This window comes from Danio aesculapii, chromosome 7 (assembly GCF_903798145.1).
Source record: "Danio aesculapii chromosome 7, fDanAes4.1, whole genome shotgun sequence".
NCBI classification, from domain to species: Eukaryota; Metazoa; Chordata; class Actinopteri; order Cypriniformes; family Danionidae; genus Danio; species Danio aesculapii.
The window spans coordinates 12,636,671-12,652,789 of record NC_079441.1 but is presented as its reverse complement, the minus strand read 5'-3'; the positions used below and the strand labels follow the sequence as shown (position 1 = coordinate 12,652,789).

The following is a 16,119-nucleotide window of genomic DNA, read 5'->3' as shown; positions in this document are numbered from 1 at the left end:
CGCGCAAACAAATTAGTTGACTGTAAAGTGCTGAAAACATTTCTAATGAACACAGCAATGCAATCGAGCATCAAGCCTGGATTTTTGCAGAGTCCAATTTGGCAAGTGCTGCTTATCACCGAAAATCTATGCAGAGAGAGTTGAGGAATTTATTGCTTGCTGGGTTTGTGCTGTGGTGCGATTTTGGCAATTATGTTCATGTAGTTTTCTCACTTTGGTAAAATAGCATTAAAGAGACTTACAGTTCAACCAGCTGAAGGTGCTGGAAAAGCTGCCAAGAAAGAGACGCCAGAGGATTCCTGGACAGGTTTCTGTGGGGGGAAAGAAAAGATAGAGGTTTAGAATTCAGCTGTGAACTCGTGAATGAACCCAGCAGGCACACAACGTCATAAGACGTTAATATTAGGTTAGATTTAGGTTGTGACGTTAGGAGACCAAAATTCAATGTCTAGCCAGTGTCTTAGGACAACATTATTTTGAAGTCCAGCAATGATGTCAAATGACGTTGATATTTTGTTGATTTTAGGTTGTATTGGAAAGTGACCAAAATCCAACATCATATTGATGTCAAGTTTACTCGTCAGGTATGGCAACCAAAATCTGATCATAGTGGTAACGTCCAGACAACGTCAAGCTGTAACAACATTAGATGTTAATGTTTAGTTGATTTTAAGTTGGATGTTGGACATCTGACATCACTTTTGTAAATTCACTAAATCATTTTTCATCATCAGTGTAAAATCATCATACAAAAAGAATTGCAACCTATTTTACTTATTTTCTTATTTTAGAAGAGAAACTAGACATTCATTTAAGGGGTAGTTCACCCAAAAATGTCCCACTATATGTTATGTGTCCTTAATTACTATGTACTTGCAACAAAAAATAAATACAATGTACTTACTGTGTTCATAATGTATTTGAGAACCTTTGTGGTGCTCTTGAGTTGAGATAGGGGTAGGGCTATGGACAGGTTTGGGGGTATGGGTAGGTTTAAGGGTGGGTTAAGGTGTAGGGAAAAGTCAACAGTGTATTTACAAATGTAGTTACAGAATTATTTACAGATGTAATTACATACTGGTATTTAATCAAGCATAAGTACACAGTAAATACATGTATGTACACAGTAAGTACATTGTAACGAATTATTAATTTCTGTGTAAGTACATAGTAGTTAAGGACACAATATAAAGTGGAACCCCTAAAAATGAAAATTGACTATTTACTCATTATCAAGTGGTTTTAAACCTTTGAATTTCTTTATTCTGTAAAACACTGAAGAAGTAATAATTATATTATTAATTATATAAAAAATAATTTTAGAAACCTGTAATCATTCACTTAAAAAATAACTTTGGATTGTTTTGGATGAACTCAATTTAATTGAGGGCAGGATTTCCATCCAAAACATTTGTTTAACACCAATTTAAAAAACGATTTTTTTTAACACAATAAAATGCAGTTGAGTTGGTCCTACATGGTTTATCAAATAAAAGTTTAAATACATTTGTATTTTTATTTAACTTAAACTCAAAGGTCTGATAATATCATAATGTGTCGTACATTTCCAAGTCTCTAGTTTTATTTAAAGTTATCCTTAATGAACAAAAAAAGAGCCATTTTAAGCTAATTTTATCAGTCACATATACAGTTGATTGAGCCTGATTGAGCCTGAGCCAGAACTAATTGTAGGACAGTTATTGCTTACTGAGCAAAGCAACAAACTGCATTTTTGCTAATTGAACACCCAAAGCATAGATGCTTCTGCAAGATGGCAATCTCAAAACTCAAAGCATTACATGCAAATCTTTTAAATCTTCAAACTGAATTGAAGATTAAACTCTAACAAGTCTTTCTATTAATTTTAAACATCTAAGATTACTTTTAGTCAACATTTCCCTCTCTTGCTGGGAACTACAAATCCCCTAACCAGGTAGTTGGACCAACACAATTCCTTCATGTCGTACACAAAACGCTTAAGTTAACTTAACAGTTTACAAATCCAGAACCACTGAACATAAAACAAATAAATTGGCCAAAGAAATTACAAGAATTGTGTTGTTTCAGCTCATTTTAAACAGGTAGTTTGAACAAGCAGTAGTAATCATTTATTTTTTGAGTGCTGTCTTTAAATTGTAGAAAAACAAATATACTTATTTATATAATAAATTTAAGTCAATGGTTATAGGTTTGGAACATTTTTCAAAATATCTTCAACATATTCTTAAACTCAAAACAGGTTTAAGGTCAAGTAAATGATGACAGAATTTTCAATTTTGGGTGAATTATTTCTTTCAGGTTTCTGACATGAGCTGTAGAACAAATTCTGAAGGTTTACTTAAAATAATAGTAAATCAAAAGGTTCAGGTTAGATAAATGAACAATAAAATCTAGTTTACACTGAATCACAATAGTTATTTCACACACTGTTTTCATACTTCATTTAATATGTTTTTTATGAAGGCAAAATTATTAGCAAAATTTTATTTATTTATTTTTTATATTTCCCAAATGATGTTTAACAGAGCAAGAAAATTTTCACAGTATTTCCGATATCATTTTTTCTTCTGGAAGAAGTCTTATTTGTTTTATTTCTGCTAGAATAAAAGCAGTTTTAAGTTTTTAAAACCGTTTTAAGGTCAATATAATTGGCCCCCTTAAGCAATATATTTTTTTCATTTCTTTTCTGCAGAACAAACCATCGTTATACAATGACTTGCCTAATTAACCCAATTAAGCCTTTAAATTGCACCTAAAGCTGAATACTTGTATCTTGAAAAATATCTAGTAAAATATGATTTACTGTCATCATGACAAAGATAAAGGAAATCAGTCATTAGAAACGAGTTATTAAAACTATTATGTTTAGAAATGTGTTAAATGAATCTTCTTTCACCATTTGTTTTGATGCAAACACTAAAATGAGTCCAATTTTATGTTACTTTAACTTATTTGAATCAGTTAATCAGGTTTCAACTACATTTTTAAAGATATGCAAAGTTTTTCTTAATATTTTGAGTCCGTTTGATTGACTAACAGAAATAAGGCACAAAGAATTTATTTACAGTGCGTATGCATATATCATGATGGTGTATTTAAAGTAGATTAGAAGAGAAAATAAGTTGAAAACAGCTTTTTGATTTTTATACTCAGCAGGTTATAAGAGGAAATTACTTTACACATTTTAAGATGCACTTTTATTTATATTCACAGAATTTTATCAAATAGATCCTAATTTATTTATAGTTATACACTGTAAAAAACTGTTAGTTGACTGTACTTAAAAAGTAAAAAAATGCAATTAAATTGATTAGCTGGCTATTTAAAAAAAAGTGAGTCAAAATGTAAATAATGAACTACAGTATATGCATAAATATAAAAATTAAATCAACTTGACTATTCCAAGTTACAATGAGTTTACCCAGTTTTTTTTTAAAGTAACTAATCGCTTCCTACATTTACATGTAAATACAATTCATTTAGCAAACAGCAGTTAAGTCAACAAACATCCATCCTAATCTTCATTCATGTAGACCATTCACAAATAAACTCTTCAGCACAACAGGAAGCAGAATTACATAAAAAACTCTTTTAAATGTCAAATGTAACTGAAAAATACACATTAACATTCTTCTGTCCCATAAAATCACACTTAATTTTAATATTTACTCCCCTGATTCAAGCTCTTATGCTCTTTATTAAGATCTCTTTTAAGCCTTCTGTGTTATTAAAAAAATCCACTAACATATTCATAAACAGAACTGATAAAAATGCTTTATACAGTTGAAGTCAAAACTATTGGCCTGTGAAATATTAATTATTTTTTAATTATTTACAGTGCTGTTTAACAGAGGGTATTTTTTCAACACATTTCTGAACATGAAAGTTTTAATAACGAGTTTCTAATAACTAATTTCCTTTGTCTTTGCCATGATGACAGTCCTGAATATTTTTTTTCAGTTAATTTGCAAGATATCAGTATTCAGCTTAAAGTGCAATTTAAAGGCCTAACTAGGTTAATTATTGTAGCTAGATAAGTTAGGGTAATTAGGCCAATCATTGTTCTGTACAACAATCAGGGGGAAAATGTTAATTTTTAAAGGGGGCTAATATTATTCTCTCAATATCTTAATGTTTTAAATATAAATAAATTCTCAAATTTTAATTCCAGATCAACAAAAAGAAACAAGACTTTCTCTAGAAGAAAACATCACCTTCGAATATTTTAAAAAGTATTACAATTTCAGAGGAGGGCTAATAAGTTTGCCTTCAACCATAAGTGTGCAACTCTTATTTTAGTATAAATAAGATAATATTGTCATTTTACTCACTAGTTTTGTTTCTTTAACCTTCTGTTTTAATTTTAGCTGTAGTAATTTTGCCTTCAACTGTATATATTAGAAATATTTCCAAAGGACCATGTAACATCGAAGTCTGAAGTAAAATGGCTGAAGCACCTATTAAGGGGGACGCAAGACATTGAAGCGAGAAGGGTGCACTCGAGTAAAATATGATGATGACTTTTTATGCGTTTACTAATGGGAATAATATGATTAACGTTAGCTCCACAGCTAACTATCAGGCACCTGTAGAGTTAATGCATTCCAGTAAAATAAATAGAAATAAAATGGACCGAGTGCTTTTTAAAACTAATGATGGTGAATGAATGAAAGTCAAACTGGTGAGCCGTCTGACAAAAAAGTGCCCTTCTGAATCAAATCAGCAGGGTGCCCTTCTGGATCTTTCACTTACCTTGAAGACTACTGACTACGTTTACATGGACATCTGTAATAGTTACTTGCCTTAATCTGAATAAGACAATAATATAATCACGTAAAGTGCTTTTTGAATGTTGCGTCACCAGGCTATTCACGTTTCCTGCAAAGGTTCATGTAATTTTGGGTGTTTCATCTTCAATTTCTCAATTTTTAACTGCAGTTCGGCAGTTTAACTTTCACTCATGAACATTTCATTCATGCCCCCGTGACAAACTGGGGTATTAGACGCGAATATGAAGGACTGGTGGAAGAGTGTTGTTTTTATTAATACCGCACGTCGAATGGACAGAAAAAACTTCAGCATTTCATGATGGGAGTGTGTCTGTGTGCATGTGCCATCCTTTACTGACAGCCGCGTGTGTGGATCTTGTCACAAAATGAGGCGAAAAGTCCTACATGACGGTAATAGTTTAATTACGGTGTTTACTTCAATAATGCCACTAATATATGCACACTCCACTTGTCTTAATTCTTAATTCTCCACGTCTTAATAACTCTTAATCAGAGTATTGTCATAATCATATTAAAATCGTATTAAAGTATTGTTGCCCATGTTAACATACTCAATGTTCGACTCAACCATACCATCAGGGCTCTGAGAACTTGGCTTTGTGAAGCAGCATTTTCTATAAGTACGTACATCAAAAGCAAGTATGCTATATATAGGCGCATGCTTATTGACAGTAGAAGATGATTTACGGTTAGTCGTGTCAGGAATCCAAACCACAGATTACACAGAAACAGGCTCAGCCATCACACTGAGTCAGGTAAGTTGCATATTTATGTTTTAATGTAATTAAAAAAAATATAATGCATTATATTTTTGGCTCGAGGGAGAAGTGCCTGGGGGAGGGGGGTAAAATTGGACAAACTTGGGAGGGCGTGTGTCCTAAATGTTTGAAAACCCCGGCACTAACCTATGTATTATTCATTCACAAGATGGAGCAAAACAGTCTAAAACGGCGAAATCCGCAGACAAGCATATAGATGTGAATGTATTTATTAATGGTTAATTTGATTCAAAATACCTGTATGAGCCTGTGCTGTTAGTTTCATGGAATACTTTGGAAAGGAGCAACTAACCAATGAGAATCAAGTATTCCATGTAATAATATCAAATAACTACAGCCAATATAATCAGAAGAGACTACTTTTAAAAAGCATTACAATTATTATTTTTAAATACATTCAGTCAGTTTCCATGTCTGGCGGAAGCACTTTTAGCTTAGCTTAGCATAGATAATTGAATCGGATTAGACCATTAGCATCTCACTCAAAAAATACAAAAAAACAGACTTTTGATAAGTTTTCCTATTTAAAGCTTCACTCTTTTGTAGTTACATCATGTACTAAGACTGAATGAAAAGAAAAATTATTATTTTCTACTCTTATATGGCTAGGAACTATACTCTCATTTCCAGCGTAATAATCAAGGAAATTTGTTGCTGTACCATGGCTGCAGCAGACGCAATGATATTACTGAAATGCTTTTGCCTGGAAACATGGAAATAGACTCAAGTCACATAGAGTTGAATAGTTGAGTTTTATCATTTATAAATCCATTCAGCCATTCTCCGGGTCTGGCGGAAGCAGTTTTAGCCTAGCTTAGCATAAATCATTGAATCAGATTAGACCATTAGCATCTCACTCAAAAAATCCAAAAACAGACTTCTGATAATTTTCCTGTTTAAAGCTCGACTTTTGTAGTTACATCGTGTACTAAGACCAATAAAAAATGAAAAGCTAATGTTTTCAACTCTGATATGGCTAGGAACTATAATCTCATTTCCAGTGTAATAATCAAGGAACTTTGTTGCCGTACCATGGCTGCAGCAGGCACAAGGATATTACTGAAATGACATTGCCTGAAAAAATGGCAAGAGATTCAAGTCACATAGAGTTAAATATTTGAGTTTTATCATTTTTAAATCCATATAGCCATTCTCCATGTCTGGCGGAAGCACTTTTAGCTTAGCTTAACTTTGCATAGATCATTGAATCAGATAAGACAATTAGCATCTTGCTCCAAAAATTCAAAAAAAGACTTCTGTTAATTGTCCTATTTAAAGCTTGACTCTTTTTTTAGTGACATCATGTACTAAGAGTATCTGAAAATGAGAAGTTGATATTTTCTACACTTATATACTCTCATTTCCAGTGTAATAATCAGGAAAATTTGGTGCTGTACCATGGTCGCGGCAGATGCAATGATTTTGCATAATTGACATTGCCTGAAAAATATGGCAATGGATTCAAGTCTCATAGAGTTAAATGGTTAAGTTTTATCACTTTTTGAATCCGTTGAGCTAGTCTCCAGGTCTGGCGGAAAACATTTAGCTTAGCTTAGCATAAATCATTGAATCGGATTAGACCATTAGCATATGAAAAAAATAAAATCCCAAAAAAGACTTTTTAAAGCTCCTGTTTAAAGCTCGACTCTTGTGTAGTTGCATCATGTACTAAGATGGACAAAAAAAAAAGTTGCAATTTCTATGCTGAAATGGCTAGGAACTATACTTTCATTTCCCAAGCAATAATCAATTAACTTGGTTGCTGTACCATGGCTGCGGCAGGTGCAATGATATTGCTGAAATGACAATGCCTGAAAAACATGGCAATGGATTCAAGTCACATAGAGCTACATAGTTAAGTTTAATAATTTTTAATCCATTCAGCCAGTCTCCGGGTCTGACGGAAGCACTTTTAGCTTAGCTTAGCATAGATCATTAAATCGGATTAGACCATTAGCATCTTGCTTCAAAAATTCAAAAAAGACTTCTGATATCTTTCCTATTAAAAGCTTGACACTTCTGTAGTTACATTGTGTACTAAGACGGACTGTAAACGATACGCTGATATGATATGGCTAAGAACTTCTCTCATTAGGCGTAATAATCAAGGAACTTTGCTGCCGTACAATAGCTGCAGCAGACATATTACACAGTAATATCATATTACTGTGTAATATGATATTACACAGTACCTGAAAACATAGCAATGGATTCAAAAATGGTAAACCCCAACAGTTTCACTCTAGATGACTTGTAAAATGAGCGTATTTACCTCGCCAAAAAAGTGGAGTGTGCTTTTAAGGAAAGAGTTAACATGAGAGAAGGACTTTATGCAACAGGAAATCAGAGAGAGGCTCCGTCACTGCCAAGAGGAGCTGAGAGAAAAGGAGCAGCTGCAGGAGCCTCTCAGCCAAATCAATAAAGAGAACTTGAGCAGTTCGCCGTCTACAAATTCACTAGACGCAATGAAAGACTGCAGGTTTTAAAAGCCAACAAATTCAATACAAAGAGGTGGTCTGGGACTTGTAAATGGCTTTTAACCAACAAAGCTGAAGGCATGATATGTGGCAGGGGGCATTAAAATAAATCTACTGGTTATAAAGGAAGATGGACATTTGTGATATGGGGAGGAGGCATCACAGAAAAGTCTCTAATCGTATTTAGCATCAAAATTTGGTCAAATTGGATATGTTGTTTTGTTAATGCATACATATTTTTAGATTCTCTGCAGAATGTGGTTATAAATTGTCAATGGCCTAAAAACCCTTTGAATACATGGAATAATACATTTAGGAAGCACTCAGAAGGAACTTATCTTTCCCTCAGATCTTTTCCCCCTATCTTTCCCACTGAGCCAAATAATGAAATAAAGAACCAAATCTCCTACCACAGCTATGTTGATGACACTCAGAACTTTTTAGCCTTTCTGCCTAATGACTACAGCCCCATTGACAACCACTGCCAATGCATTGATGAAATTAACAGTTGGATTTGACAAAACTTTCTTCAGTTAAACAAAGAGAAAACTGAAGTCAATGCGTGTGTTCAAAGTGCAATGCAAAGTGAATATGTACCTTGGCTCTAAGGGTCAAACAACAAAAAAGGAGTGAGATATGAGTTTCATTTCAGTAGTCATGTCAAAGCAGTTAGTAAATCAGCATACTATCATCTCAAAAACGTTGCAAGAATTAGATGCTTTGTCTCAAGTGAGGACTGTTAATGCTTTTATCAGCAGCAGGGTGGATTACTGTAATGGAATCCTCACTGGACTTCCCAAAAAGACAGTTAGGCAGTTACAGCTCATCCAGAACACGGCTGCCAGGATTCTGACCAGAACCAGAAAATCAGAGCATATAATAACTGTCCTCAGATCTTTACACTGGCTCCCAGTTACATTCAGAATAGATTTTTAAATTTTACTACCAATGACTGTATAAAATATAGCGCCATTTCCCATTGAACGCTTTGAGAGCAAAATGCCTCTGTGACTAGCACAAACTGTCGCAAAAGACTGCTGAAATTGGAGCCTTGGCATGCGCAGAAGGACTGTCTGATGGAGCCAGAGGAGAAGTCACGGAATCACGCTTCCAACCAAACGCTTGATGTAAAATTAACCACGCCCCCCGAACTTCTCACTTGACCGCCCGTATCTGCGCTATAACAAAGGCTCGCTGATATAAATATGAGCGCTTGAATTTAAAAACACACAATAATATACGGTTTAAAAACTGTGATGTAAGCGGTTATAATTTAATAAAGGCACTACATGTTGGACTGCAGAAATAAACGATCTCTCATACACTCTAGCCTGAGTTTGACTAAAATGAGCACAAAAAAATATTTCTCTTATAACAGGGTTGTTGGTATTTGTTATCTTCATAGGGGTAGAAATATCACTTGTAAAATATGAACAATAACATATAAACAACACATACATTTTTATAAAGCTTTTATATTTTTAATTAGCAATCAACAGAACCCAAAATATAGCCTACACACCACAGATAACGATTTACCATGCGGAAAAAATTGTGTGTTTAAAAGATAAATACAGCAAGATTTCTAAATATCAACAGGATATTTACACATACCAACCCTGCAATTCGTCAGTTTGTACAAAACACTTCGCAGTATTAATGAATCAACTGATGTCCATCAGCTGCTGCAACAACATTATTTATACAAATAGTATTGTTTATTATTTTTTGCTTGTATTGTATTGTGTTGTTCGCTTGTATTGTTTATTATTTTTGTTTGTATTGTGTTGTTCGCTTGTATTGTTTATTATTTTTGTTTGTATTGTGTTGTTCGCTTGTATTGTTTATTATTTTTGTTTGTATTGTGTTGTTCGCTTGTATTGTTTATTATTTTTTGCTTGTTTTGTATTGTGTTGTTCACTTGTATTGTTTATTATTTTTGTTTGTATTGTATTGTGTTGTTCGCTTGTATTGTTTATTATTTTTTGCTTGTTTTGTATTGTGTTGTTCGCTTGTATTGTTTATTATTTTTGTTTGTATTGTATTGTGTTGTTCGCTTGTATTGTTTATTATTTTTTGCCTCCATTTTCATTTGGTTTATTCGATGCCTTCATTATATATGGCAAAGAGGAATTTACATTCATTTTAATGTTTAGTAGGAGTTTTAAAAAAAAGGCAACGGTAAATGATGTATATAAATAATATATAACATTTCCAGTTCTATTTGTTATTTAAGATTCGGTTTCTAGAACACTACTATTTTATAACAGCAAATTCAGTGGATGAACTCAATAACATGCCGAAACTCAAAATGCAGAGACGCCCTGTAAGTCAAGTTCAAATAATCTTACAGGAGATCAATGTGGAGATCAGCTAACATTAGTTTTGTCTTTTTAATTATTGTTTCGGTCCCATAAAGAGAATTACTGCTATATAGCGATCACCTGTATTTTCCCCCGTCATCGTTACTTAAATTTGTTTACAGTGTGTCATTTATTATGCAGTTTTATTGTTATTTTTATATTGAAATTCTTGTATACTACAAAATGTATTCAATTTTATTATTATTTGTCTAATACTTGTGCAATCAATACAGGTTTATTATTATTTATTTTGTCCTTTGTTTGATTATTTACTCCGGCAGGCGAGAATCTAGCCGGAACTGGCCTGAGTGTATTTTGCTATCTGGGTGGTTAGGCGTGTATCAGTCTGAAAAAAGCCCTGACCTTACTGAATAAACAGTGTTCCACCAGATCCTGTATGTCAGAAACTATAGTTTACTGCTGAATTAATTTTATCATGGTAAAATAACACAGAGATCGAATAATAACACTTCAGTCTCCTGCCGAAGCTCAGACGGTCAGCTTTGAAAAACTGTCAATCACGGCTGTCAATCACAATGACACGCCCAGCATTAAATTACTGCTAAAAACGCTTTACAAAAAATAAAGATCTACACCTAAATCAGCACTTGATTACTACTTGTCTATAAATCACTAAATGGCCTGGGACCTCAATACATTACAGATATGCTCACTGAATACAAACCTAACCGATCACTCAGATCTTTAGGATCATTTAAACTAGAAATTTCAAGAGTTCAGTTAAAGCAGGGTGAATCGGCCTTCAGCTACTGCGCCCCTCACTGCTGGAATCAGCTTCCTGAAATGATCAGATGTGCTCCTACATTAGGCACATTCAAATCAAGACTGAAACACATCTGTTTAGCTGTGCCTTTACTGAATATGCACTTAGCTACATCGGACAGATCACACTATTGTGTCTTGCTTTTCTTTTTCATTCTTTTATGAGCTGTTTTAACACATTTTAATCTCTTTTTATCAGTTTTTATTTTCTTATACTTGTCTCTGTTATTCCTGTTTATGTAAAGCACTTTGAATTGCCCCTGTGTATGAAATGTGCTATATAAATAAACTTGCCATGTCCTAAATTAAACTGTTTTTAATATAATTCAATTTACCATGAATTTAACTTTTCTCATTTGAAGCTTTTCTGAGAAGGAAAATATGAATACATATTTTTTTTACAAAAATAAACCTAAAATCACAAAAAAAAAATTAATATTTTAATGAAATAGAAGGCCAAACCATATTTACCAATATTTGCGTCATTACCAACACTGTTTTCAACTTAAAAGTGAAAATATTTGTGCTGTAGGTCAAAAAAATTAGACTTGTTTTAGTTTTTGCATCGATCAGTCAAAGGTGACTTCATACTGTACATTACAAAACAAACATCACATGCATTTGAGAACAAGATATCCAAATATATGTGAAATAATGTTCGTTCATCAGTCAGTGTAACAAATTCAATACAAGGGGGTGGTCTGGAACTTGTAACCAACAAAGCTCAAGGCATGATATGTGGCAGGGGGCTGGTTATAAAGACAGATGGATATTCGTGATATGCTGGGAAATTGAGTCGGAAATAATATTTGAAAGCCTGTAATCGTATTTAAGAACAACATTTGGTTATATCATCTTTTTGGTAATGCATATTTTTAGACTCAAAATATGGTTATAAATTGTCAATGGCCTGAAACCTTTGGGTGCATCTGTTCCCATCTGTCTCAAATATATCAAATAATACATTTAGGAAGCTCTCAGAAGAAACTTATCTTTCCCTCATAGAAGAGTTATAGGGTTATTATCAGTAAACAAAGCGGAATTAAGAAGATAATGTCCTTTACAGAACATCTGGCTCAGTGATACTGTATAAAGGCCGTACTTAAAAAAAAAAAAAAAAAAAAAAAAAGTACAAATGGACATTTGAGTCAAATGTAAAAAATGAGTCAAATGTACCCTACAGTTCAGAAGTTAGTAGTCAGCACTTTTTTTTTCATTCATTTAGTTATTCATTTTCATTTGACTTAGTCGCTTATTTATCAGGGGTGGCCACAGTAGAACGAACCACCAACTATTCCAGCATATGTTTTACGCAGTGGATGCCCTTTCAGCTGCAACCCAGTAACGGAAAGCACTCATACACTCTCACGTTCACACACAAACATACACACTCATACACTATGGCCAATTTAGTTCATCCAATATCGCATGTTTTTGGACTGGGGGAAACCGGAGCACCTGGAGGAAGTCCAAACCAACATGGAGAGAACATTCAAACTCCACACAGAAATGGTTAATGGCCCAGCTGGGACTCGAACCTGCGACCTCCTTGCTGTGAGGTGACAGTGTTAACCACTGAGCCACTGTGTTGCCGTACTTTTTATTTTGAAATTGGTACTTTTTGGCAAAAAAAAAAACAACAACAAAAAAAAACCCAGATGTAACTCATCTTTACTAGTGACAGTAAAGATTTTGTAATATATTATAAAAGATTTGTTTAAATCAATGCGGCTCTTTTAAACTTTTTGTTCAGCACCTAAGTACCAACTGATTTCAACATTTTGATTAATAAGAAATGTTTTCCAGTCAGCATATTAATATCATTTGCTTAAAATAAAATGATCATACACTGAATAGTAATCTAATGATGCTGACCATTCAAATTTGCATCTCAGGAATATGAAAAATTGCTTTTTAAAATGTATTTAAAATGTTTTTTTTTTCTGATAATAATAGTATTTCACAATATTACAATTTTTTTTTCTCAGTGATGCTTTTACAAAATGGTATTACAATGTGTTTATAAAACAGACAAAAATATAAATGTGCAAAAATACTAATTGTAAGTACAGTTTCAATTGTTGCTTAAAAATCATAATATGGGCTTTACATTTAGTACTCATACAGTTAAATTCAAAATTATTCGCCCTTCTGTAAATTTACTTTCTTTTTTAAGTATTTCCCAAATTATGTTTAACAGAGCAATGAAATTTTCACAGTATGTCTGATAATATTTTTTCTTCTAGAGAAAATCTTATTAGTTTTATTTCAGCTAGAATAAAAGCAGTTTTAATAAAAAATATTTAAAAAAAAAAACTTTTTAAGGTCAATTTTATTAGCCTTCTTAAGCAGTATTTTTTCTTTGATTGTCTATAGAACAAACCATCGTTATACAATGATTTGCTTAATTACCCTAATCTAAAGGATAAAAGAAATCAGTTATTAGAAATGAGTTATTAAAACTAATATGTTTAGAAATGTTTAAAAAAATATTTCATATTTAAACAGAATTTAGGTAACAAAATATACAGGGGGGCTAATAATTTGGAGGGCTAATATTTCTGACTTCAACTGTTAACAAAATGTAGCTTTTTCCCTTAAACATTTCTTTTAAGATCATGACTGTAACACATTGACGTCATTATGAATGTAATAAACCAGATGCTTGCTTACATATTAAAAATCCTTATTTATGCCATGCCCCCCCCCCCCCCCCCTTCCCCCAACATTTTATTTATTTATTTATTTTTTATATTTGCAGGTCTCCTTGCTCGGTTTTGCAGACATGCTGCAAAAGTAGCTGGTGTTGTCAGGGTGATTTCTCATACTCTTACATTTATCATAATTTATTGATTATTTATTTAACTTTTTTTTTTTTACATTTTTACAAACATAAACAACAATATTGTTCAAAATGTCATGATTGGCACTCATTAAATAATTGCTTCGTAGTTTTTAATTTACATTCTTCAGGTGATACAAGACAGACGTTTCGGCACAATGCCTTCCTCGGTGTGTGACACAATCCTCTCACTCCACCCTTCTGTCCCACAATCAATCACATTGCCTCATTAGTTAGACGGCCACTCGATGATTAAAAAACAATCTCAATTTCATCTCAGTACACCATACTTAACCACACAAGAAATATCTACCTTCACCTTCAAAAACATTATTTCACAGGAAAATAGCATATCAATCATCATCATTCTCTTATTCATGTCTACATAAATACAATGAAATTCTGACAGTCCAAAACATTAAAAAAATAAATTTTCATCTCATTATTTGTATCATTACATACTCTAAATCCATGATTCACAATGGTATAGCTAAACAACAAACCATTAAAGAAACACAGAAAGGGCCAATTCCTCAGGAATATTTCTTATGTGGTATCACCCGAAGAATGAAAAATAAAAGCTGTACGAAGCAATTATTTAAGGAGTGTGAATCATGACCTTTTGAACAATATTGTTGACAAGATTAACGCACCAAAAAAGTATTTAAAACCATGAGTGCACAGGGAAAACTTCATTACGAAACATAAACAACAACCGTTAAGAACAGAGATGGAAAGGTGTAGGATTGGGTTTTAAACCACAGTGGTTCGAACTGTAGTTCTGCCGAATGACTAAAAAGTTATCAGTATTGATGGTAAAAAACTGTACATTCTAGTCAAACCATCCTTCTGCAATCTTATACCAAAAACGGAAATAAGGGCATTATTAATAGCTATAAATGTGGGAGAGCGTTGATATTATGTGATTGTATTGTATTGCAATATGGAACAGTTAAGTGTTGATGTTAAATCAAAAGTAATTCACAAATACTTGAAAATGAGATGATTTAATGACAATAAGTCTCTATGGTTAAAACTGAATTAGTTACAAAATAACTGTATAAAATGATCAAATATGAAATGATAAAACATATGATATAAATTGTACCCAGCTTAAATGTAAAATTAAAGTTACAAGAGGTAGCAGGAGAGACACAGGGGGAGGGAGGGAGAGAGACAAAGAGAGCAGGCCCCGAAGTTAGCCTGATTGCAGTAGAGTCAGCGAAGATAGACTCCAAAGGAGGAGAGGAGCAGAGGAGGAAAGCAGACCAGGAAAGACAGGCCAGGAAAAGAAAAGAGGCAGAGCAGCGTTTTACCATCTATTTTGTTTTTTTCTTGACCATGTGACTAAAGCCCAAATGCCGAGACATTCAAACTGACCAATCAACATGTGAACACATCATAAAACCCCCAAAGTGCACATACCATGCCATGATCTTATCAATATCTGCCTTTGGAGCCAGTATGGACCTTCTTGAGTCAAAAAGACATGTTTTGTCATGTAAACAAACGCATATAATAATTTAGCCTCTTACAAAGGAAACACTTGGACACATCAAAAACACTGTAAGTGGGGAAAAATAGTCTAAAATAAATAAATTCAACAAAGTGCATAACTAAATGAGGGACAGATGCCTACTGCACATGTATACAACAATCTCAATTTGCTAAAATTCAAGGCAATAAAGTGTTACAAACGGTTATGTGTTATTATTATAAATGGTTGGCAGGGCTGATCATATCTTTTTATTTGTAGTGTGGTCCTGAAAAAACTCTATTTAAAGGCTATATGGCACTTCCGCTTACCCCCACACCTCCAAGCTGATGAGAATTGGGACTCCCCTATCCCTTTACTAAGGGAATAGTGATTGTGCCATAATCTCCCCCTCAGACGTCTTTTCTCCATATGTAGATCCACACAGGTGCGCGGTGGCTGGTGTGATGGATGCATATCTTATCGAGAAGCGATCTTGACTAGACGACTGGCATCTTCTCAGGGTCATTAGAAACTCTTATGAGTTTTGTAACAAGCACTGCTGGCTGCCAAAGCCCGTCACCATAGCAACAAGCTCTCTGATGCTGCCT

The 16,119-nt window shown here is 33.4% G+C and overlaps 1 protein-coding gene across 2 annotated transcripts in view; it reads right to left on the bottom strand.

Annotated features, from left to right (window-relative positions):
• ntrk3b (neurotrophic tyrosine kinase, receptor, type 3b) overlaps positions 1–16,119 on the bottom strand; it is a 285,287-nt gene that overhangs the window by 170,479 nt on the left and 98,689 nt on the right. For both annotated transcript variants that reach the window (XM_056461059.1, XM_056461060.1), the window contains exon 4: positions 243–311. In XM_056461059.1, the coding sequence (XP_056317034.1) occupies positions 243–311 (69 nt within the window). The remainder of the gene's footprint in view (positions 1–242; positions 312–16,119) is intronic.